At 54.6% G+C, this 24,291-nt stretch overlaps 2 protein-coding genes across 6 annotated transcripts in view; one reads left to right on the forward strand and one right to left on the reverse strand.

The window, feature by feature from the left end:
- The window catches only part of PTPRA (protein tyrosine phosphatase receptor type A), a 107,108-nt gene extending 91,060 nt beyond the window's left edge, over positions 1-16,048 (reverse strand). For both annotated transcript variants that reach the window (XM_034064678.1, XM_034064677.1), the window contains exon 1: positions 15,901-16,048. The gene's annotated coding sequence lies outside the window, so the exon portion shown is untranslated. The remainder of the gene's footprint in view (positions 1-15,900) is intronic.
- A 349-nt stretch (positions 16,049-16,397) lies between these two features.
- MAVS (mitochondrial antiviral signaling protein) lies at positions 16,398-22,636 on the forward strand. Of its 4 annotated transcripts, none has more exons than XM_034065033.1 (7): positions 16,398-16,447; positions 16,970-17,099; positions 17,675-17,849; positions 18,188-18,393; positions 18,987-19,572; positions 20,094-20,227; positions 21,349-22,636. In XM_034065033.1, exons 2-7 carry the CDS (start codon positions 16,983-16,985, stop codon positions 21,964-21,966), a joined length of 1,836 nt encoding a protein of 611 aa, XP_033920924.1. In that variant the 5' UTR covers positions 16,398-16,447; positions 16,970-16,982; the 3' UTR covers positions 21,967-22,636. The 4 variants fall into 4 exon arrangements, with proteins under 4 accessions (XP_033920924.1, XP_033920925.1, XP_033920928.1 ...); XM_034065034.1 differs by having other exon boundaries at positions 16,425-16,447; positions 16,967-17,099; XM_034065036.1 differs by lacking the exon at positions 16,398-16,447 and adding an exon at positions 16,501-16,515 and having other exon boundaries at positions 16,967-17,099.
- Positions 22,637-24,291: the final 1,655 nt, after the last annotated feature.

Raw genomic sequence — 24,291 nt, forward strand, 5'->3', positions numbered from 1 at the left:
TGCCAGCAGGAGAGCACCATCACCTCCAAACCTTGTGATACCCACAGCTCACAAACAACCACCACGTCTTCACCCACAGCTTTTACAGCGTTAGTAAAGAGCACAACAAAGAGGCACTGCCTGAAAGGTTCCAGCTCCTCAGCAGCAGCTCTGCAGGGAAAGAAGCAGCAGAACTGGTTTGGAAAGAGAAGAGGAAAGAGAACACAGATGAGGCTGATAACGTGTCTTCGTTAATAAAGCATAAACCAGACAGGCTGGTTCAGGCTGTGTGTCCCATCTGCTCTGACCTCAGTCAGGAGCATCCCTGGCTCCACAAGTGCCACATAGATATTCCCATGTGCTGACAAGCCAGAGATGAGCCTTCAGCACCCAGCATATGAGATCCTCCGTGGCCTCATGTCCTTGTGCTCTTTTCTATAGGAAGAAGGGATGAACAACAAATAATGAAAGCCCAGTGTGTAAAACCTGGTCCTGAGGCACCAAAAGGACCAAACAACAGAGTCTGGTGAGAGGTTGAGAGAGCTGGGCTGGGGCAGCCTGGACAAGAGAAGGCTCCTCAAGGGGAGACCCCAGAGCAGCTCCAGTGCCCAAAGGGGCTGCAGGAAAGCTGGAGAGGGGCTTGGGACAAGGGCCTGTAGGGACAGGCCAAGGGGAATGGCTTGAACCTGCCCAAGAGAGGGGAGACTGAGCTGAGCTCTTAGGCAGAAGCTGTTCCCTGGGAGGGTGCTGAGGTGCTGGCACAGGGTGCCCAGAGAAGCTGTGGCTGCCCCATCCCTGGCAGTGCTCAAGGCCAGGTTGGACACAGGGGCTTGGAGCAGCTGCTCCAGTGGAAGGGGTGCCTGCCATGGCAGGGGTTGGAACCAGATGGGATTTAAGCCCCCTTCAACTCAAACCATCCTGTGATGCTCCATCACTTCATGCATGCTCATAGCAGCTGTTGGCAGCTGCAGCAGTGAGAATCAGATCAGGAGAAGACAGTCTATGCTACTCTTCATGCAGCACGAGAGAACAGGGATGGGACTGAATAAGCAATGCTCTGTTGGGAAAGTCCACACCACACCTATGATTACACACACAGGCACACATCAGGACAGCGTTCCAGCAGCCGAACGGGGAACACCAGTGCTTTATTAAAGGAGAACCTTGAGTAACTCGGATGCAAACAAGCTCCTGTCCACCTCTGGTGCCAAACCCCTTCCACTGTGTCTTGAGGACAAAGAGCTGCTTCCATCAGGCAGTGATGTGCAGTCAGGGGATGGAGTGGGGAGGATCTGCCACTGTAGAAGCATCCTTACCCCAACCCTTCAAGTTCCAACTGTGACTTCCCACAGTGCAAGGAACATAGAAACCCAGCCTGGATTGGAAGGGACCTCAAAGCTCCTCCAGCTCCAACCCCTGCCACAGGCAGGGACCCCTTCCACTGGAGCAGCTGCTCCAAGCCCCTGTGTTCAACCTGGCCTTGAGCACTGCCAGGGATGGGGCAGCCACAGCTTCTCTGGGCACCCTGTGCCAGCGCCTCAGCACCCTCCCAGGGAACAGCTTCCCTATATCCAACCCGGATCTGCCCTCCCTGAGCTGCTGCTCACGCTCTGGGGGTGCAGCCCAGCCCATGGGGGGGTCTGGGTTCAAGCTCACACTGAAGATCAGTGGGTCATGGGGACATGGGGAGATCCTTGTCCGACCGCTGTGTCTTGCTCCAGCCCAGTTCCCATCACCACATCCCTCAAAATGCAACAGCATTAAGCAATGGTAGGAGCTTCTGTGTGTAAATCCCTGTTGTTACACCGAGGATCATCACACATCACAACTGGAATGTGAAAGGAACAGCAAAGCAGTGATGGTGAAACCCACAGCACAGATCTGCTCTGCAGACTTCCCTCTCGGAGCTAAACACAGATACTCCATGTGGGTGGCTCCATCTTCATCCCAACAAGGTCAACCAACACAGGAAGCCTCTGCTGCACTGCAATAGCCAAGATCTCAGGCAAACTACTTAAAAGCAAGGACTTTTCCTCAGGAAATGGACAATCAGTTGCCAGTAGCATCCTGGAAGTCTTTCCTCTGACAAAGAACAGGCTACATAGGGATAGAGCCAACCAGGAACAAGGAACATGCACAAAAGGCAGAAGAGAAGTTGAAGTGGGACTTGCTGTGTTGGAATGGCACTGGGGGTGCAGGGGAGACTGGGGCAGCAGCCCATGCTCTGCAATAGGCACAGAAGCAAGTTTCCATGGCAGCATGCTCCTTTCAAGTCAGATGCATGAGATCATCTTATCCCCTGGAGTACGCCGGTTCCTAATGTTTTGCCCAGACCAATTTCACATGTCAGAAGCAATGACTGGGTTTGGGGTTATTTTAACTACTTTGAGCTCCCCTAGAGCCAATGGAGGGTGAGATTTGAGTCTGCTCTGCCTTTCCCATTACAACGGCAGGTCCTGCTGCAGCCTGATTACTGCATCTCCTGCCATGCAGGAGGCTGGAAGAGCAGTTTGCCTTGCAAATGCAGTTGGGAATATACAGGAGTCCTTCAGTGTACAGTGCTCATGTGCAGTGAGAGTTAAGGGAAGCAAAGGCAGTCTCAAGGGAAGAGCATCCCTCAGAGAAAGCCATTCCCACTGGCTTCAGACCACTCCAAAGTAGTCTTACTCCTCCTGCTTGCCATAGAATCATGGTTTGGGTTGGAAGGGAGCTTAAAGCTCATCCAGGTCCAAGCACTGCCATGGGCAGGGACCCCTTCCACTGGAGCAGCTGCTCCAAGCCCTTTCCAATGTGTCCTTTTTAATCCTTTAAAGAAGAAAACCCTTCCCTACCAGAAGATTTTAGATGCACGGGGCAGTTTGGGGATGGACAGTGTTGCCCTACCTGAATGCATGTAAAAGATCCCACAACTAGCAAGGTTTGACTCCTCTTCCCAGACATCCAGGCAGGCATCATCTTGGATTTAGCTCTTGGATAAGTGTAAGTGGAAACGAGCACTACAAGCTGGAAACATCTGGATATAGATGTTAAACAAGACAGAACTGTCAGGTCACATCTGGTTCCCACATTTTCACTCCTGCCTAACAAGAAGCAAGAGGCAGGCACTTGGGGACACTGATTGGAGCTGTTCCACAGTGGGATCCTCCAAGACAGGGTGAGTGCTTTCAGCCCCAGGTAAGCAAGCTGAGCTGCCTTCCCCCATTGGCAGATGTGGTCCCATACGTGCAGAAAGGAAGGAGCAAATACATAACCCCTCTAAAACACCACCTCCATCTCACACCAGCTCCCTTTTGTCACAGAACAACTCATCAGCTCTTCACACCTTCATTTCCTCTCAACACTGGAGCATCATTTGTGGTTCTCTGAGTAGAAAGTGCAAATAGTAAAGGGGAAATAGACACAGCTGCACTGAGGCTGAAGGGAGGTGACTGGACTAAAGCACTGGGCTCAGCTATAGCGTGCTCCTGGCTATCAAAGGGGATAAGGTTTAGCAGCTTGTTATTAATCCTGAGTCTTCTGCAGGATGTTTCCTGCAAGGAAAACACCAAAGTGCTGCTTTTTCAGCTGCTCATTACTGAAAGTGACTTGGATGAGCCCCAATTCCGAGGGAATAAATCCCTTTTGGATCAGGCAGTGGGTAAGTCGAGTGGGAAGCAGTCAGCATCGTTACACACATCAGAGCTGTTCTCCAAGCGAGACACTTCAGGCTTAAGAGTATAAAACCCAGTACTTTTCAATAGGGATGGAAGCTCCTTCTCTTTCCTAGGTCTCCCCTTTTCCATAGGGACAGCAGGCAGCCTTGTAGGACACAACAGGAATAACCCTGTTGCTCCCAGTGTGCAAGGCAGGCTTTGATCAATGGGAGCAGGATGGTGAGGGAAGGGAAGCTCATGGAAGAGAGCTCACAGAAGACAGGAATATTAAAGAGCTTCAGCTGAAGCCAGGAAAGCCTCAACAAACAGGGATCCTTGCACTTGAAGCTGTAAGGAAGAGCCCTGCCCAGAGGAAAGAAAAACCACACATGGAAGAATTAAGCAGGCAAGTGCTTGACATAAGTGTGATTTTGTCAATGGAGATGATTTATGGAACAGCATCCTGAAAGCAAAGGATGGGAGTAAGGAGGGCAGCACCGGTACTGGCAGACCTGCTGCCTGCAGGCACCGTGCTCATGAGGTTATCCCAGACTGGTTTGTACTGGGAGGGAGCTTAAAGCTCCTCCAGCTCCAACCCCTGCCACGGGCAGGGCCCCCTTCCACTGGAGCAGCTGCTCCAAGCCCCTGTGTCCAACCTGGCCTTGAGCACTGCCAGGGATGGGGCAGCCACAGCTTCTCTGGGCACCCTGTGCCAGCGCCTCAGCACCCTCCCAGGGAACAGCTTCTGCCTAAGAGCTCAGCTCAGTCTCCCCTCTCTTGGGCAGGTTCAAGCCATTGCCCTTGGCCTGTCCCTCCAGGCCCTTGTCCCAAGCCCCTCTCCAGCTTTCCTGCAGCCCCTTTAGGCACTGGAGCTGCTCTCAGGTCTCCCCTTCAGGAGCCTTCTCTTGTCCAGGCTGCCCCAGCCCAGCTCTCTCAGCCTGGCTCCAGAGCAGAGCTGCTCCAGCCCTCGCAGCAGTTCCATGGCCTCCTCTGGCCTCACTTGAACAGGCATTTCCAAGATCATCTTTCAGCTCTTGGCCGTGGAGATGGAAGGGCAGGATCCAAGATCCACTCACAGCAGGCAGATGAAAACAGATGCAAACAGCTTCCCTGTGTCTTGCTCCTGTGCTGCAGGGCAGATCTGTGGTGAGACTGGCATGACCCAGCACCATTGGTCTCAGCAGTGCTGAGGGTGAGGAGGGGTCTGCTGCCACCCCATGTACATGCTGGACCACTCCAGCCTGGCCCCATCAGAGCGCACAGGGACATCAGTTGAGCTGCAGCAAAGCCTCAAGAAGGCTCAGGGAGATCTTGTCACCGTGTTCCAGTGTTTAAAGGGTGGCTACAAAGCAGATGGAGACCCCCTTTTGACAAGGAGCCCCATGGAGAAGACCTGGGATGATCTCTCCTGGGGAGATTCCAACTGGAATTTAGCTCCAGAAGAGGATGGAGCAAACTCCCATTCAAATCAATTCAAGTGGGTCTTGTTAGCAAGAACAGATCTAAGCACCACACACATATTGAGTTCTTCTTCTCCATCCCAGCACTCCCCAGCTTCCCACTTCTCCCCAGGGGTAGACCCAAGTGTCTCTGCAGCCCAGGTACAGCTCAGAGCCCATACTTGGGGTCAGATCCAGGAGGGAAGTGACTTTGAGGATGTACTTCAAATGCTTTGGAAGCTTTGGAGTGGTTTATTCTGTGTTTTCACTGCTTCAAAGTAAACCCAAGGCCCAGCTTCAGAAAACGCATGAGATAAAACCATCAGCACTGAGAAACATCGATCCTAACGCAACATCCAGCACCACAGCAGGATGGCATCAGCTGTAACCACACATCAAGGGACCACAGACGAATGAGAGCAGTCAAAGAGCTGGCTGGAGAACACTGCAGAGCCACAGCAGGGTCACTGGGAGAGCCTCATTCAAGAGGGACACAAAAGCCACTGTTACCTCATTGCTGGCCCAGAGATGGACGTTGGTAGCCCATGGACTTGTGCCACAGCATCTGCCTGAAGCCACATTGTGTCCCAAGGCTTGGTCAGCATCAGCTCCCCACAAGTCCCCAAAACCCCTACCAAAGGTTCCTCCTAAGCCTTCTCTCTGGACCCCCCCCAGGTCCCTGAGCTGTTCCCCATCACACGTGTGCTCCAGGCCCTGCTCCGGCTCCCTTGCTCCAAGGAGCATCCCAAAAGGAGCTGGGCTGCAGTTTCACACCTCAACAGCAAAATAACCCTCCTGCCCACAGAGGCCAGTCCTGCCAGGGAACACAGAGCTCAACCAATGCTTTAGATCCATAGCAATTACTGTTAACAGGCAAACTGGAATTGGGGGGCTTCTTTCCCAGCCCTGGGCTTGGGATCTGCTTCTGGGAGCCTGGAACCAGGGAATATTGCCCATGGACTTATGGAAGCTGGTTACTGAGCTGCCACCCGTTAGTTAATCCCAGCATAGCTGTAACTACATCACTTCAGTGAAGCAGCAGGGGAAGGAAAGGTCAAGACTAAATCCAAAGAAGCAGGCTCAGCTGGCCAGGAAAACCTTCTGGGATGTCAGTGGATGCTATTCCAGCAGACCGGCCTCCAGGAACTGAAATTCCCTTAAATCCATGTCATGTTCCTTGGCCTGTGGGATACTGAAGAGCCCAAAATGAAACCCTTCAATGCATCCACCATCACCCTCCCCATGCATAAGGAGCTGTGTGAAGGGAGCTGAGGAGCTGCTCTCCACACCACATCATTCCACAGATCCAGAGATCCCATGTTGGCAACTCTAAAACCCCTCTACAAAAAAAGGAAACCATTCCAAAGAATCCACACAAAAGCAGCTGAGCAAGTATTGAGCAACTGCAAAGTCCCTGGCTCCCTAAAAGCACTCCTGGTCTTGCAGCAAGTTCCAAAACCCCCATTGAATAGGCCAGTTCCTGGGCTGGATGCTGGAGCCCTGGCTGAAGGTTCCACCCGGCTATCACAGACCTGTGTGGCTCAGCTCTGAAGCACTGCTTCCCCTTCCAGGACTTGCCATGCTCTTGTGCACAGACTCCCTGTTCTCCATCCACCAAATAGGCTGTTTTCAGGGTAAAAATGCAGTTTCTCAATCCTTTACATTCGAAAGGTGCTTGTTCATGGGGGTGGAGAGGGATGGAGATGCACGAGGGGAGACTGAGCTGAGCTCTTAGGCAGAAGCTCTTCCCTGTGAGGGTGCTGAGGCGCTGGCACAGGGTGCCCAGAGAAGCTGTGGCTGCCCCATCCCTGGCAGTGCTCAAGGCCAGGTTGGACACAGGGGCTTGGAGCAGCTGCTCCAGTGGAAGGGGTCCCTGCCTGTGGCACTGGATGAGCTTAGAGGTCCCTTCCAACCCACACCAGGCTGGGATTCTATGGTGTTTTCAGACACCCTCATTTCAAGCTGTGTCATTGTTCAGTAAGGACAGGCTGCAAGCTGCAGCATCCTGCCTACAACAGCTCTTACACTTAGGACTGAGCCATACTAAGAGGTGATGGGTAGAAACCAGCAGAGCAGATGAGGAACTGCTTAGGGCAAGTTTGCAGCAAACAGGAGCCATGATTCTCCTTCCAGCTGTTGGGCCTGTGTCCCACAGGAGCAAAGAATCCTGTTCTCCAAGACCCCCTGGATCTGTGTGGGAATAGAGACCAAGAGCAGGTCCAGCCAAGTGGTTCAACCAACACTGACTTGAGGTTCCACTGAGAGGGAGCACAAAGCTTTGGAAAGGGGGAAAGGACACGATGTTGGGGCTGCAGCACCTCCACAATGAAACCACCACCCTTCCTAATTCATACCTGCTCTTGAGCCTGCTGACAGCTCCCTGTGCCCTCCTCCCACAGCTGTGTTGGGCAATGGGGCAGCATCAGCTGCTCCATCCCACACTGCTCACTCAGCTGTCTAGAGAGAAAAGAAGCTCCTTGGGTTCCTCTTTCCTTGCCACAAGCAGGCTGAGCTCCAGCTGAGGGTTCATCCTTCCAAAGCAGCTCTCTGTGTTTCACAATTTAGCTTCAGGTTTCTACATGAAGAGGGTAACATATGGGAAGTTACATAAACTCCAACCCCCCCCCCTCCAAGGAATGTACTGGATGCTGGGAGAAAAAGACATTTATCTCACACAGGCACTGAACTCGGTTTAACCAATAGCAAGGAAGGCAAAGAGTGAAGCCTCCATCACATAGGGGATAAGACACAGGAGCAAGAAGCAGTATTAGATACTCAAATGTGATGGGGAACAGCTGAGGACCTGGGGGGTTCAGTCTGGAGAAGAGAAGGCTCAGGGGGGACCTGAGATTCCCCACAGTCCCATAGGAAAGGCCTGCAGCTGCTCCAGATGTGCTCAGCAAAGGGACCTCCAGAGCCCAGCAGAGGTCTGCAATGCAAACCCACCCATTGCCCAGCAGTATGAGCACCATCATTCCCTAAAGGGTTAAAATGGTGGGGAAAACTTCGGGATCTACAGATGAATGTGTTGGAGGCCATTGCCTGGTCGAGAGATCCCAAAGGACTGAGTGAAGCAGAACCTAAAAGCAGGAAAACTTTACCCACAAAACCTGAAATCAAACCATGACAGCCATGGAAACAGAATTCCCATTTCTTTTCCTAAATAACGTTAAAAAAGCCATTTAACCTCTCTAATCCCAGTCCCAGGCAGCAGAGTGTCTAAAACCAAGCTGCTGCCATTGAGTCGATCGAAGATCCCGCCTGGCGTTCCCATTGGGATGAGAATGACACAGCGACTGGGATTAAAACCATCTCTGTCTGTAACCAAATGGGTTTAAAGTCTCCTCAAGAGAAAATCTGAAGGATTAGCCATGCTTTTCTATTCATTATTCATTTTAAGTCAGCTCTGTTCATCTCTAATGCATCCTTCAGGCCTGGCACCGATGGCATTGGTGTCTTTGAGGAGATGGGGTGAAGCTGCAGCACTTGGGCTGCTACAGAGAAACAAGGGAAGAGTAAATGTAAGCTTCCAGATAGAGACTAAGTATACAGATATACAGCAGAGAGCAGGCCTAAAGTTACACCTGTGAGCCTTCATACAGAATCATTACAGAATGGATGGAGTTGGAAGGGATCTTAAAGCTCATCCCATTCCAACCCCTGTCATGGGCAGGGACCCCTTCCACTGGAGCAGCTGCTCCAAGCCCTTGTGTCCAACCTGGCCTTGAGTACTGCCAGGGATGGGGCAGCCACAGCTTCTCCGGGTAAGGAGCGGCCAGTTTGGAATACAGTGAAATCCAGAGGCTCTGACACACAGCACGTGTTAAGCAATGCTGGAAAACACATGTGAACATGGTTCTTTCCAGGCTTCTCAACCATATCCATAAGAGCTTCGCTCCTGGAACAAAAGGGAGATGATTATCTGCTGGCATGATAAAGGCATTACTGGGATCGTAAGGAAGGAGGGAGGTTTTCAGTGCTGTCCTGCCACACACATTATCACAAGAGAGATTTATGGCACCTCAAAACCTCCAGGTTTGGAGCCAGGATACAGCTGTGCTGAGCACACAGTGCCGGGAACAACAGGCTGCCCTTCCCCAAAGCACCGCTGGAATCCTCATAAACCACTAAAATGAAGATTGGAGTTTAATAAAAGCAAACCCTGCTCTTCATATTTCTGCTCTTACTCAGGAAAATTTACTTATTTGAGGGTTTCTGCCTTCTAGAAACCTCCAAGAGCATCACAACTGCAGCATCTGTCCCTTCTGCCCCTGGGGTTAGCTGAGTCTTCTGGACCACCTCACCATAAGCAGCCACATTGAGCTGTTTTCCTGCTTTTCTTCCACTAACCCATGTCACTGCCCAGGCTGGTCACTTCATCCTCCATCCCTGAACTTCTCCTCCTGCCCCTGATCAAGGGCTGGGTCTGCACCACCTGTGGCAGAGGTGTCTCCGGCCAGATAAGCTCAGATATGGCCAATATAAAGTCATTGAATGGTTTGGGTTGGAAGGGACATTAAAGCTCCTCCAGCTCCAACCCCTGCCACGGGCAGGGACCCCTTCCACTGGAGCAGCTGCTCCAAGCCCCTGTGTCCAACCTGGCCTTGAGCACTGCCAGGGATGGGGCAGCCACAGCTTCTCTGGGCACCCTGTGCCAGCGCCTCAGCACCCTCCCAGGGAACAGCTTCTGCCTAAGAGCTCAGCTCAGTCTCCCCTCTCTTGGGCAGGTTCAAGCCATTCCCCTTGGCCTGTCCCTCCAGGCCCTTGTCCCAAGCCCCTCTCCAGCTTTCCTGCAGCCCCTTTAGGCACTGGAGCTGCTCTGGGCTCTCCCCTTGAGGAGCCTTCTCTTGTCCAGGCTGCCCCAGCCCAGCTCTCTCAGCCTGGCTCCAGAGCAGAGCTGCTCCAGCCCTCGCAGCAGCTCCATGGCCTCCTCTGGCCTCACTCAAGCCCATCTGCCCCCATTAAGCAGACTGACCTCCAGGTCAATGCAGATCCTCCCTTTCCTTGTTCTGGTTTTTAATAAGAGAAATAAACACAAATCCTTCCCAGATTTGACAAGAAACCTCTTGAGGCCACATCACTTCAGTGCTCACCTGAGAGCCCACAAGGGCAAGATGCCTATTTCAAAGGGTGAAGGAAAGAAGAGATGCCCAACTGGGAGCAAGCAGGACTTCAAGCTGGCTGCAATGCAGGTTGAAGCCAGGAACACATTTCCTGGCTGCAGAACACTCCCTGACACGTACCATGATGTAATTTGCTAACACAAATCAGTAACATCAGCCTTGAGCCAGCTGCAGTTTGTGAATGAAGGGTTTGGAAGCTTCAGTCTCAGTTGAGATACAGACTCTATAAACAGGGGTTTGAAAGCAAGGGATGGACCCCACACATTCCATAGGATTAGAAGAGGATCTGCTCCTTGGTCTCTGATCACTGCTCTTCCTACCACCTGGTTGAAGTGTGCATGAGCAGACCATGCTCTGTAAGTGACAGAGAAGAGACACCCTGGAAGCACAGGAGGCAGGTGAGGATGGCTGGGTACCAGCTTTGAGGAGACCCTTTCTAGGGGTTCAGAAGACCCCCAGCTCCTTGGAGAACATCCAAGGACAGACTGAGGGAAGCATCCTACCTTCAGTAGTTAAACCAGACACATCTGCTGCTCTCTGCAGCAAGGTCACTGCTGATGGGGTGGAGACCAAAGTACATTAAACCCCTGGGGTTTAGATCATCAGAACAATAACTCAGAGAGGTTACAGAATCACAGACTCACAGGATGGCTGGGGATGGAAGGGAGCTTAAATCCCATCCAGCTCCAACCCCTGCCACGGGCAGGGACCCCTTCCACTGGAGCAGCTGCTCCAAGCCCTGTGTCCAACCTGGCCTTGAGCACTGCCAGGGATGGGGCAGCCACAGCTTCTCTGGGCACCCTGTGCCAGCGCCTCAGCACCCTCCCAGGGAACAGCTTCTGCCTAAGAGCTCAGCTCAGTCTCCCCTCTCTTGGGCAGGTTCAAGCCATTCCCCTTGGCCTGTCCCTACAGGCCCTTGTCCCAAGCCCCTCTCCAAGTGTGGCATTCAAACCCCCAGGCATGCCATGGAAGGCAGTCAGCCCAAGGGGAGCTGGTTCAACCACAGAACAACCAGTGCTGATTGATTCACTGCTCCACCTGAATCAAGGTTTCCTGTCCCCTATTACTTAACTCAGACACACAAACCCTGCAAGCTGGAACATGCCAAACCCCGTTTTTAAGGCTGGTTAAGTTGCTGCAGTGCCTCTGCAAGCTGCCTCCGATGTGCTTACATCAACCTAACATGGAGCTTCAAACAGCATTTGGGACCCCCAAGTGATGAAGACAGATCTCAAACCTCCCATTGGAGCCTGGGGCAGCTTCCACAGGCAAGGGTTCCAGCAGTGCCATATGCAGACACTGGGAAGCCTGTCTCATTCACAGTGTGTCTCCTGCCAGATGGGAATTCCAGGCTAAACATCTCCCATTCCCACGGCATCCAGAGCTCAGCACTCTGGAAGAAGAGGACATGGACTCAATGTTCACCACCTTCACCAGCAGAAAGGAACCCACCAGCACTGAGGAAGGTGGCTGTGACACAACCAAGCCTGCATTACCTGCATGCCATGGTAAAAGGCTAAGGAAGCCAGGAAGGACGCCTGCACCTCCCCTTCTTCTCCAAACCCACAGGGGTTTGGGGAAGGAATCTGGCTGCTTTCCCTGCACTACGCAAAGGAAGGGAGAACAGGGATGTCTTCCTGGAAGGACCAGAAAATAGCCTCCAGTCAGACTGTGGGGCAGGATGTGGAAGTCCTTGTCACAGCAATAAAAAGGTCTCAAGTACTTGGCCCGGGCGCCAGGAATACTCCAGGCTGGTCAGAGGCAGCTTCTCCCATCAGTGTGGTGGGAATGGTCTGGTTTGTTTGTGGTCAGTGTTAGCCAAGGAGGAAGGAGGTGGTTGTGGTCCAGTCCCCCTCCCTGCAGACATCCTCAGCTCTCTGCAACAGGAGAAGGTTGGAGACATCTGCATCTCCTGAGAGCAGCTCCAGTGCCTAAAGGGGCTGCAGGAAAGCTGGAGAGGGGCTTGGGACAAAGGCCTGTAGGGACAGGCCAAGGGGAATGGCTTGAACCTGCCCAAGAGAGGGGGAGACTGAGCTGAGCTCTGAGGCAGAAGCTGTTCCCTGGGAGGGTGCTGAGGCGCTGGCACAGGGTGCCCAGAGAAGCTGTGGCTGCCCCATCCCTGGCAGTGCTCAAGGCCAGGTTGGACACAGGGGCTTGGAGCAGCTGCTCCAGTGGAAGGGGTCCCTGCCCGTGGCAGGGGTTGGAGCTGGAGGAGCTTTAAGCTCCCTTCTAACACAAACCACTCTGGGATTCTGTGCTCTCCTGCTCCCTCCCACCAACCTGGGATGTTTGGTCTCACGTTCAGGAAGGTTGGCACAGCACAGCCTGACTCACACAGCAGAGGTTCTGCTCTTCTCTCCTCTTCTGAAGTCAGAGAACTCTTCTTTTCCACCCCAGGTCCAAATTGGTCCTAATTATTCCATGCAAAATGAAGTTGCTTCAACAGGAAGGAATTAGGACAACAAATTATGCTTGAATAAAGAGGAGTCACTGCTGCCTAAGCAAGGAATTAAAGAGCTGTTCTCCCACATGCATTTTGGGAGAAAAGCAGTCTCCACTGCACTCTAAAAGCTTCCTAACCTCCATCCTGTCACAGTGGCCACCAGGATTCCCTACATGACCATCATGGCCAAACTCAACCCACACTTTGGTTGCTTTGACTTCCACCACTAAACTTCAGCCACAAACACCACAGCACCATGTGTGTAGCCACAGCAAAGGGGGTTTCATAGCCACAAGTGGTGCTCTCAGTGAGGTGAGGTTTGGGGCAAGTAGGGAAAGGGGACGCAGGCAGCCTGAAGTGGGGTTTGCCATGCTGGAGACACAGCCCTCAGTCCCACCAGTGTCACCATGAGACATCACCTCCCACCTCTGCTTCCCAACCTCAAACCAGTTCAACCTGGAGCTGCAGGGCCACACAGACTGCAGCTCCAGAGCCACTGGTGGGTTACAGCAAAAGGGTTTCCACAATGAGAAGTAAGCACTCGTGATGAAAGCCACCTGACCTGCTCCTAAAACCTGGAGACATCAGGGACAACAGGATGAGATCAGCCCCATATCCAGGGCCAGCTGCTCCCAAGGAAGAGGCAAGAAATCAGTTAGGGAATCGCTTTGCTTATGGGTAAATCTCTTGCTAAGCCCTTCAGACAGTGATTAAGCACAACGGTTCATAGCCCATGTATTAAATATTAATCCTCCCTAATGTGAGTGCCGATGTTCCGGTTATCCGGTTCGGATAACCACATGCCCCCAACAGCCCGTTCCTTTTCCAGCTCAAACCACATAAACACCATGTACAAACCCAGCAGCATTGTGTGATCCAGCTGCAGGAGAGCCGTGATCATCCCCTTGGCCTCTGAGCTTTCAAGCAAACCAGAAGCAGGAGGGAAAGAGTTAAGAGCAGGGAGATGAATCAGCCCATTCTATCAACAGGGACATTTCCAACCTCTTCCTATTAGTGTTTAATAGGATCCCAGCATGGTTTGGATTGAAGGGAGCTTAAATCCCATCCAGCTCCAACCCCTGCCATGGGCAGGGACCCCTTCCACTGGAGCAGCTGCTCCAAGCCCCTGTGTCCAACCTGGCCTTGAGCACTGCCAGGGATGGGGCAGCCACAGCTTCTCTGGGCACCCTGTGCCAGTGCCTCAGCACCCTCCCAGGGAACAGCTTCTGCCTAAGAGCTCAGCTCAGTCTCCCCTCTCTTGGGCAGGTTCAAGCCATTCCCCTTTGCTCCTTACTGCCCACAGGCTCCAGAGATGCCTATGGACCTGGTCTCATCCAGATCATCTCCATCCCAACAGCAAAGCCCAGGATTTGGTTTATTTCAAGAGGAAGATGTGATCTGTGAATGAGACCACATGGGCTGCCCTCCTTTCCTTCCAACACCAAGAGTAAAGGATCACCAGCACCCTGTGCATGCACCATGCTGCTCCCAACCCTCTGGAAGCACACAAAATACCCCACCCCATGATCCCTGGTGATCCCGGTGATCGGGATGCAGACACAGAGAACAGATGGAGGAGGAGACAGGGAGAGGGGGAATTCAAACAACTCTTCCACAAGGATGTTGATGTTGGACTTATCCCAACATCCAGGCTCGGCACAGAACATTGGTTATTTGAGAGGGACGTTTCAGTATCCCATGAACTTGAAACCAATCCAGTTGCACCAGAGCCAGGGATGCCCCTGGAAACGGGAAGCATCCATTTTCAACACCTCCCAGTACCCCCCCATTGCTTTAACCAATGGTTTGTATAAAGATCAGGCAAAAACCCCTAAAGCTTCCCATAGACACCCCAAAAAAAGCTCTCCAATGGGAATGCAGAGGAACACATGGAGGGGGAACATGGCAGGACCAGCACCCCCAGGCCCCAGGGTCCATGCCCCCCAAAGCATCCTCACCTCAACCACAGCAGACACTGGGGGAGCTGGCAGTGCCATGACCATCCCTGGGCTCCCTTCCTCATCCGAGACCCCATTTCCCAACCTCACCATGGGAATAACGGCTGGAATCAGCATCTAATGGAGCCAGACATTAATCCGAACACAGACACGTCTCACACCTCCTTCCCCATCAAAGAGCAACAGGAGTCAGAGTGCAGATTAAAACCACCTTTCCCTGGTGCAGAAGAGGAAAGATCCCTGTTTTCCATGCTCAAACCAAGCTCCCCCCAGCCAGGAGCAGGCAGAGAAAGGATGAGTAATTCCTGTGAACAAGCAAAGTAAATTCCTGAGGCTCTGGGGAAGGACCGGCCGCTCCTTGCGAAACTTCCCAGCTGGAAGGGGCAGCAAGCATCGGTTTTCCCTCTCCAGCAAGCGCAGGGGCCGGGATTCCTTTCGGGACACTCGTTGGATTTTCATGTCAGTCCATATTTAGCAGGAGGCAAAAAAAAAGAAAAGCCTCCCTTCCTTCCTGTCACATTTTCCACCCTCGATGACATCCAAGAGCAGAAATAAGCAGGAGCTGGCCGGGGAGGGAGGATGGATGTACCCGAGCGTTCCCGTTCGGGATGTATGGATGCAGCGGGATGAGGAGGGGACGCAAGCCCCGATGTCCCATTCACCGCTCCAGCTTGGAGCATCTCCCTAAGGAATAGCACAGGGATGGAGGCCCCATGGTCTTGGCATAGGCCAGGAGCTGCTGAGGAGCTCCATGGGTCCATGAGGGCAGCCGGTCGGCTGCTTATGGGGGGGGATCAGTGTTGGAACCCCTAAGGGATGGTGTCCATGGGGCCAGTGATCCTGAGGCGGAAGAGGAGGAAGAGGAGGAAGAGGAGGAAGAGGAGGAAGAGGAGGAAGAGGAGGAAGAGGAGGAAGAGGAGGAAGAGGAGGAAGAGGAGGAAGAGGAGGAAGAGGAGGAAGAGGAGGAAGAGGAGGAAGAGGAGGAAGAGGAGGAAGAGGAGGAAGAGGAGAAAGAGGAGGAAGAGGAGGAAGAGGAGGAAGAGGCATCTGGGGATCCCAGGATCCAACCCATGTGCCTGATCCCGGGTGTGTGAGTGGGGTGCCCAGCTCGGACCCCCCCCGGGTTTGTGGGTGTGGGGCCGTCGCAGCCCCACGATCGCCATTCACTATTGATCATTATCATTAACTAATAAAGCCCACGATGCCAAGGGGGGGGGGGGGGGGGTAACACCACAGGAACACCCCCAGGCCGGGCCCCGCTCCCACCCCGTCGCCATAACAACGCCAGGCTGTTCCCTCCCCCCCCCCCCCCGGGCGCTCCCTCACCTGCCGGGCCGCTCCTCCGCCCTCGCCGGCTCTCGCCGCCGCTGCCGCCCAACCGCTCCGGTAACGCCGCCACCATGGACGCCGCGCCGGGAGCAGGGCGCGGGGGTCGGGAAGAAGGGAAGGGAGGGGGGGAGAGAAGGGGAAGGGGAAGAAGGGAAGGGAGAGGGGAGGGGGGGGAAGGCCCCGCCGCCCCTCAGAGCCCCGCCGCGGGGCTGCCGGCCCTCAGCGGCGCCCCCGCCGCCGCCCGCCCGCTGCCGCTGCCGCCGCCATGGTGCGGCTCCATGCAGGGCGCGCTGCGCTGACAGAGCGGGGCGGGGAGAGGGGCGGGGCGATGGGCGGGGCGATGGGCGGGGCCACGCCGGACGTTCCCGGTGCGCTGCTGCCCCCTGCCGCCACTGGCTGAGGGCGGGCACGCCCCGCCCCCGCCTCGCAGCTCCTGCCAATCACCGTGATGGGCGTTGCGCGGGGACCAATCAGCGGCGGCGAAGAGAGGAGGGGGCGGGCTTAGAGAGGTCCCCACAGCGCGGCGCGGCGGCGGACGGCGCAGGTAGGGGCTGTGAGGGGAGGGTGGTGTCGGTCAATCCCATCGTATTCCATGGAATTCCATTGGATCCGGTACCTCAGTCCGCCGAGACGGGGGTTTGAGGTTTATTTCCAGCACAACACTTCCCGGTGCTCCCATGGGAGCTTTGCTGCGTTTCCTCCTTCCTTTGCTGCTTCAGGATCAACCTCCTGGGCCTCGGCCTTGTCCCCCTTGGCCTGGCGTGACCCCGCGCTGCTCCTGTCGCGATAGTGTCACGAGGAGGCAGTGGGATCCATCCGGCTGCAGCAGGAATGAGCATGAACACGGGGCTGGACAGCAGCCAGAGGGGGCTGGGTTGTGAAAGCAGAGTCGAGGCTTCAGCTTGAAACTGAGTTCCCCCTTTGTGTGCTCTCCACTCATCATTTCCCCCTGCGCGGTTGCCTCCACAAGGAAGCTGAGTGCTGAGGACCAGGCTCCATGGGAAAGCCTGAGTTCCTATGGGAAAGCTGAGCCCTCCATGCCAGTGAAGTGTCTCGCTCTTAGCAGGTGCTGAGCCAGGATGGGCTTTGCCGAAGAGAAAGTGTACGACTACATTATGAGAAACCTCAGGAGCTTCAAGAACATCCGGGTGGCGTCGCTGGCTGATTCCCTGAGCTGCCTCACTGATGCTGACAGAGTAAGTGCCCCTTTGCCGAGTTCCTGCCGGGCTCCTTCCACAACAAATGAGGAGGCCACGAGGATGCTCAGGGACTGGAGCACCTCCTGTATGGAGCCAGGCTGAGAAAGTTGGGGCTGTTCAGCCTGGAGAAGAGAAGGCTGCGTGGAGACCTCATAGCAGCTTCCAGTGTCTAAAGGGGGCTACAGGGATGCTGGGGAGGGACTCTTCATTGAGAACTGTAGGGACAGGCCAAGGGGAATGGCTTGAACCTGCCCAAGAGAGGGGAGACTGAGCTGAGCTCTTAGGCAGAAGCTGTTCCCTGGGAGGGTGCTGAGGCGCTGGCACAGGGTGCCCAGAGAAGCTGTGGCTGCCCCATCCATGGCAGTGCTCAAGGCCAGGTTGGACACGGGGGCTTGGAGCAGCTGCTCCAGTGGAAGGGGTCCCTGCCTGTGGCAGGGGTTGGAGCTGGAGGAGCTTTAAGGTCCCTTCCATCATAAACCAGTCTGGGATTCTATAATACAGCTCAGGCAACATACACCCACCCCAGCTCTAAGCCAGACCCTCTCTTAGTTTCCTGTATGTGGTTTGTTCAGGACGAGCTCCATGCCCGGGAGGAAGCACGAGGCAGCCAGGCCACTGTCTACAAGTTCTATCAGCACCTGAAGTGCCGGCAGGGCTGGGTGAAGGACCTCATCGAGGCTCTGCGCCAGAACAACGCTGGGGACCTGGCCGATGAGCTGCAGCACGTGTACGACTCCTGGCAACGCTGTAGGTAGCCTCAGTGTCCCTGGGGGCTGGCCCGGGGGTCTGGTGGACATGGGGACCCAAACCACACATGCTAGTGTCTGATCTCTCCTTGCCTTGGCTTCCTGGGGGTGTCTGGCTGTCCCTAGGGATGTCCATCACCCTGGTGGTGTGGGTAAGGATGACGGGGTCCTTGTTTGAAGGAAGAGCCTTGTGGGGAGATGGAAGGATGAATAAAGGGGTGCTGTGCGATTGGGACAGAACAGGAGCGTGTGAGGGGCTGCCTCAGCCCCACGCTCATCCTTTGCCTCCTTGGCTTTCCCCTCAGTGTCCATGCTAACAACCCACCTTGCTTCCTCCAGATCCCCCAGCTCCCACTGCTGCCTCCTCCCCTCCTGCAGCCAGCAATGCCCGTCCCACCGTCACCTCCACTGCGGTCCAGACACTGCCCCCAGCTCCTGACCCTGCTCCTGGTGCCCCATTGGCTGAGCAGCCACATCGAGATCTGCCTGGTGCTGCCACCACCACAAGCACAGACCTGGATGCCAGGGCCCCAGTGCAGGAATCAGTGAGTGTGATGTGTCAGATGGGGATATGAAGGTCCCTTTGGACCAGAGCTGTGTGGTAAGGGGGGCCCATGATAGGGCTGGGCTTGTGCAGGGACATCCCAAGCAGCCCCTTGCTGCTGATCGTTGCTGCACTGGGTAACTTACACCCTATAACTGGAGTTATAGGCTGGAGCAGCTCTGCTCTGGAGCCAGGCTGAGACAGCTGGGCTGGGGCAGCCTGGACAAGAGAAGGCTCCTGAAAGGGAGACCTGAGAGCAGCTCCAATGCCTAAAGGGGCTGCAGGAAAGCTGGAGAGGGGCTTGGGACAAGGGCCTGTAGGGACAGGCCAAGGGGAATGGCTTGAACCTGGCCCAGGGGAGACTGAGCTGAGCTCTAAGGCAGAAGCTGTTCCCTGGGAGGGTGCTGAGGTGCTGGCACAGGGTGCCCAGAGAAGCTGTGGCTGCCCCATCCCTGGCAGTGCTCAAGGCCAGGTTGGACACAGGGGCTTGGAGCAGCTGCTCCAGTGGAAGGGGTCCCTACCTGTGGCAGGGGTTGGGGCTGGAGGAGCTTTAAGCTCCCTTCCAACCCAAACCATCCTGTGATTTCCTTCCAGCTCCCTCAAGTCCTGCAGCAGGAGATGCCCCAGCTGCTCCCGCCTAGGAGCACCGTCCATGATGGAGTGAGCACTGGGCACGGCGCTGAGGGGTATCTCTCTCATCCCATCAAGGACATGCAGGCACCAGCGGGGACCCCTGGGACAGGCAGCGTGTCTGTGCCATCAGCCGTGCCCAGCAAGTGTGGCCGGGACTGGCTGAGCCGCCCGCAGCACCCGGTGTGTGTGGACAATGGATGCTTTGGGAATGCCAACCACCTGCATCGTGGTATACCAGGCTTGGGCCTGGGCAGGTCTCATCCACCACAGGATGCAGGTGCTGCTCACAGCCCCCTGCAGCCCAGGAATGAGCCCCAGGAGGACTCATACATCTCCACTGAGTCACCCCCGAGGCTGGAGGAGGCCACTCACAGTGGGGGGGTGCAGCCCCTGAACTCCCTGCCCCCAAAACAGGCTGTGTCTGTCCCAGAGCATGGTGAGCACCTGGGAAGCTTCGTGGATGTGCGCAGCCCCCTCCTCATACAGCAGCAGTTTGATGCGGAGCAGAAGCTGGTCAGGATGCTGGGAGAGCACGGAGGAGATGGAGGTGGGTTTCCTGCCTGGCAGAGCCATGTAGCAACTGTGGTGCTGATGGATATTCTTCACTACAGGAGGGACATTGAGGGGCTGGAGCGGGGCCAGAGCAGGGCACTGGAGCTGGTGCAGGGCCTGGAGCACAAGAGAGATGGGGAATGGCTGAGGGAGCTGGGGGGTTCAGATGGAGAAGAGAAGGCTCAGGGGGGACCTGATGGCTCCCTCCAAGTGCCTGAGAGGAGGATGGAGCCAGGAGGGGCTGGGCTCTGCTCCCAAGGAACAAGGGATGGGACAAGAGGAACCGGCCTCAAGCTGCACCAGGGCAGGTTTAGATGGAGCTGAGGAACAATTCCTGCCCCAGAGGGTGCTCAGGCATTGGAACAGGCTGCCCAGGGCAGGGCTGCAGGCACCGCCCCTGCAAGTGTTAAAAAACAACCTCCTCATCTCCAGGAGCATCCTATTGCAGCATCCTTGAGGAATAAGGAGCCTCTTGAACAAAAGTTATGAACACAATACCTTTTGTTTTCTTGCCAGCAAACACTGGGACCAACTCTATGCCCAGAGACCCTTCCCCATCCTGTGACAGCTCCATGAAGCCTGGACAAGAGAATAAAACACCCGTGGCTGTGACAGCCACCAGCACCCCTTCCATGCCACTGAAGGAGCACGTAGGTGACCTTTCCCATTACCCCTTGTTTTCATTCACATCCCCTGTGAACTCCCTGGACTGGGAGGTGTTCTGCTGCAGTGTCAGGTTTTGAGCTGCTGGTGAGTTCATTCAGGGCTTTTCCCCCCCCGTGTTCCTGTTGCTCCTGTATTCTGGAGCATGGGAGAAGGGAGCTAGGGCTGGTGGGGCTTTGGCTCCTCATATCCCTCTTTGAATTGCCTGTCAGTGTCCGGCCTTCCAGCTACCTCTTTCCACCCCTCTCCTTGCTGCTGATCTTCCTTTCTGATTCCTCCCTTCATCCATTATTGCTTCCTTTCTTTTTTTCTTCTTTTCTCCCCTTTCTTCTCCCCCCTTTCCTTCCTTTTTCCCCCATTCCCTCTTTCCTTTTCCCCCCCTTTTCTTCCTTTTCCTTCCTTTCCCCTCCTTTCTTCCTTTTCCTCCCTTTCATTCCTTTGCCCCCTTCCTTCCATTCCCCTGTTGCTTCCTTTCCCCCCCTTCCTTCATTTTCTCTCCTTTTGCTTCCTTTCCTCTGCTTTCCTTCCTTCCTTTTCCCCCCTTCCTTCCTTTTCCCCCCTTTCCTTTTTCCCCCTTCCTTTTTCCCCCCCTTCCTTTTTCCCCCCCTTCCTTTTTCCCCCCCTTCCTTTTTCCCCCCTTCCTTTTCCCCCCCTTCCTTTTCCCCCCCTTCCTTTGTCCCCCCCTTCCTTCCCCCCCTTCTTTTCCCCCCCTTCCTTTTCCCCCCCTTCCTTTTTCCCCCCTTCCTTTTACTTCCTTTCTTTCTTTTTCCCCCTCTCCTCCCTTTTCCCCCCTTTCCTTTCTTTCCCCCTTCCTTTACCCTCTTCCTTTCTTCCTGCCCCTCTTCCTTCCTTTCCCCTCCCTTCCTTTCCCTCCCCCTTTCCTTCCTTTCCTCCCCCTTTGTTCCTTCCCTTATCCCCCCCAGTCCCAAAGGCTTCCTGGAGCCCTGTTCACTCTCCCATCCCCACTCACTACCCATGGCCCAGCCTGTCAGCAGCTGGTGATGTGGTTGTTGGGCCCTGAAGTGGGCTTGTCGTGTCACATGTGTGCCCAAGAGCAGCCAAACGGGTGCTTCCCGCAGCACCCAGCCTCTCTGCTTGTCTCCCACAGGAGCTCCCGGCCTCTGTGGACCCTCTCCTGGACACAGCTGCTGCAGGAAGCATATCTGGGAGGGCACCCCACCGGGTGAGCTCTGCCACCACCATCTGGGCATCCTGCAGCAATGTGGAGGGGGACATGAAGCCCAGCAAGCCTGGTGTCCTCCTCTCCATGGCTGAGGACAGCCCAGAAGCAAGTGGCAGATGCCTCAGTGGCCCCAGCGTGTCCAGCAGCTTCACCTTAAGGAGTGACCCTCTCTTGATGAGCACAGAGAGCTCCAGCTCAGCAGAAGCACTGCCCAGAGTCTCATCAGGATGCCCAGCACCAGAACCCAGGGAAGAGGCATCAGCTGAAGCAAGCAGAGACTCTCATCCACTTCCAAGCTGGAGCAGCACCCATGAGGTCCATGTGGAGCATCATCCCAGCGCCCAGCTTGAGGCTGGCAATAACCTTCAAGACATAGCCAATCCCATTGGAAACTCAGGTTTTAACTCTGTGACCAGGTTGTCTCAAGGCAGTGACCTCTCAAGGGACAGCAACTGGCCATCCTGGTCATACCTCATCCCAACCGTGGGCATCGCTGCCATTTCAGTGGTGGCATTCCTGGTGTGCACTCGATGGCAGAAGTGAGGGTCACTCAGCAGGTCCTCTTCATGGCAGGGATTTGGCCAACACATCCGAAGCCCAAGGAGCAGCAGTGGGGATGGCAGGGATGTTGTTAAATAATCTTTCTGGCAGGTTCTGCTGGAAGAGGACTTTATTGGATGATGTTGTTGGGTTTGGGTCTGCTCCTCCTATTTCCCAACCATATTCTTATCTGTAGCCTTCTCCTTTTACACCCGTAGAGAGGTTTTAGCTCAGGGAGTGATTTGTTAAGTCAAAAATGAAAGTCCTCATGGTGATGCTCCACATCTTCCTTGTTTGGTCCTGGGGAAGTTTGTCCTCGTGGTCCAAAGGGTGACCCCCCTTGCCCCCAGTCCCTCCACACAGTGTGCAAAGTGGACCTGATTCTGTTGGCTTTGGTCTTCTTAGCTTGAAAACAAGCCTGAGGGTCTGTGCAGTGGCCTTCACCAGGTGCCTCATGTTGAATTTGCCTTACTGGTAACTCTGGTTCTGCTGCAGGGACTTTTGCTTGTCTCTTCTGGGGATGAAAGCTGAGGGTCAGGAAAGAGCCACATCTAAGCAGCTTTGTATCATAGCATCATAGCATTATATCCCAGACTGGTTTGTGTTGGAAGGGACCTTAAAGCTCATTCAGTTCCAGCCCCATGCCATTGGCAGGGACCCCTTCCACTGGAGCAGCTGCTCCAAGCCCCTGTGTCCAGCCTGGCCTTGAGCACTGCCAGGGATGGGGCAGCCACAGCTTCTCTGGGCACCCTGTGCCAGCACCTCAGCACCCTCCCAGGGAACAGCTTCTGCCTAAGAGCTCAGCTCAGTCTCCCCTCTCTGGGGCAGGTTCAAGCCATTCCCCTTGGCCTGTCCCTACAGGCCCTTGTCCCAAGCCCCTCTCCAGCTTTCCTGCAGCCCCTTTAGGCACTGGAGCTGCACTAAGGTCTTCCTGGAGCCTTCTCCAGGCTGAATAAGCCCAGCATGTGGATGTAGTGCTTTGGGATATGGGTTAGTGGTGGCCTAGGGAGTGCTGGGTTAACAGTTGGGCTCGATCTTAAAGGTGCTTTCTAACTTGGTTGATTCTATGGTTCTCCACATGCTTTCTGCATGATTTGAGGACACCTGTGAGATCCCAAACCAGCAGCATCTGTACCAGGGCCCTTTTCTCTGCTGCTTTACTTGCCTGTAACATCCATCACATACTTTCCTGCTCCTTCTCAGTAGTGCCCTTTGCCTCTTCACATCAGATCACTTGTGAAACACATGATTTGTCACTCCTTAGACTCAGTTTTCTGCTGTGTCTTCACAGTTAATGTAGCACTTTAAGCATCCTCAGCAGGTGAATCTGCAGGAGGGAACTTGGAACTCCTGTCCTTGACACCTTCAACAAAGACAAAAAGCCTTTTACTAACTGTAATAAAACCATTTGTCACTTCACAGTCCACTTGTGAGGTTGTATTTGTATCAGCAGGGGATGGAGCTCAGCTTCTTTTTCATGGAGCCTATAGAGCAAGAAAATGTGTATGGAGAAGATGGTTGGAGAATTAAATCACCTCACTGGGCTGCTCAGGGAATGGAGGCCACAAAGAGAGATCCATCCAGCCTGTAGGTGAGGCCCTCAGTGCCATGGGTTACTGGTGGCCTTGGCAATGCTGGGGAAATGGTTGGACTTGATGATCTTAAAGGTCTTTTCCAACCTGGTTGATTCTGTGATTCCTCCTCTGGGTTTCTGGGGGAGGGTTGCAGCAGTTCATGCACATTGGGATTCCCTTTTAAGATAAAAGGTACTTTCTGGAGAAAGCTGCTTCTGCCATATACAATTCCAAGAGACTCCATTGGTGGAAGTTGGATCTTTTCCATGGAGCTGTATTTGGACTTTTTGGGAGAACTTTTCTCCTGCATATTATGGAATCCCAGACTGGTTTGGGTTGGAAGGGACCTTAAAGCTCCTCCAGCTCCAACCCCTGCCATAGGCAGGGACCCCTTCCACTGGAGCAGCAGCTCCAAGCCCCTGTGTCCAACCTGGCCTTGAGCACTGCCAGGGATGGGGCAGCCACAGCTTCTCTGGGCACCCTGTGCCAGCGCCTCAGCACCCTCACAGGGAACAGCTTCTGCCTAAGGTCTAATCCAAATCTATCCAATCTTCCAAACATCTCATCTTTCTAATCCTCCCAATATCCAATCCAAATCATGAAGAAGCGCGAGCAGTGTCTTGGTGCATCCTTGATGCACACATCTACTCATGATGTCTACTTGGTCACATCCAGTGTGATTACGTGCCACTGGTTACATGCCACTAACCCTCAGGTCCATTGCAGGGGGCTGGAACTGGAGGAGCTTCAAGAT

Source organism: Melopsittacus undulatus, chromosome 7 (genome assembly GCF_012275295.1).
Source record: "Melopsittacus undulatus isolate bMelUnd1 chromosome 7, bMelUnd1.mat.Z, whole genome shotgun sequence".
Taxonomy (NCBI): Eukaryota; Metazoa; Chordata; class Aves; order Psittaciformes; family Psittaculidae; genus Melopsittacus; species Melopsittacus undulatus.

What these genes read in the sequence shown, in the direction of transcription:
- MAVS (XM_034065033.1), top strand. Translation starts at nt 16,983, where the DNA reads ATGGGCTTTGCCGAAGAGAAAGTGTACGACTACATTATGAGAAACCTC. An exon ending in GTACGACTCCTGGCAACGCT is followed by an intron (nt 17,850 to 18,187) that starts GTAGGTAGCCTC and finishes TGCTTCCTCCAG; the next exon opens with ATCCCCCAGCTCCCACTGCT. An exon ending in CCATGCCACTGAAGGAGCAC is followed by an intron (nt 20,228 to 21,348) that starts GTAGGTGACCTT and finishes TGTCTCCCACAG; the next exon opens with GAGCTCCCGGCCTCTGTGGA.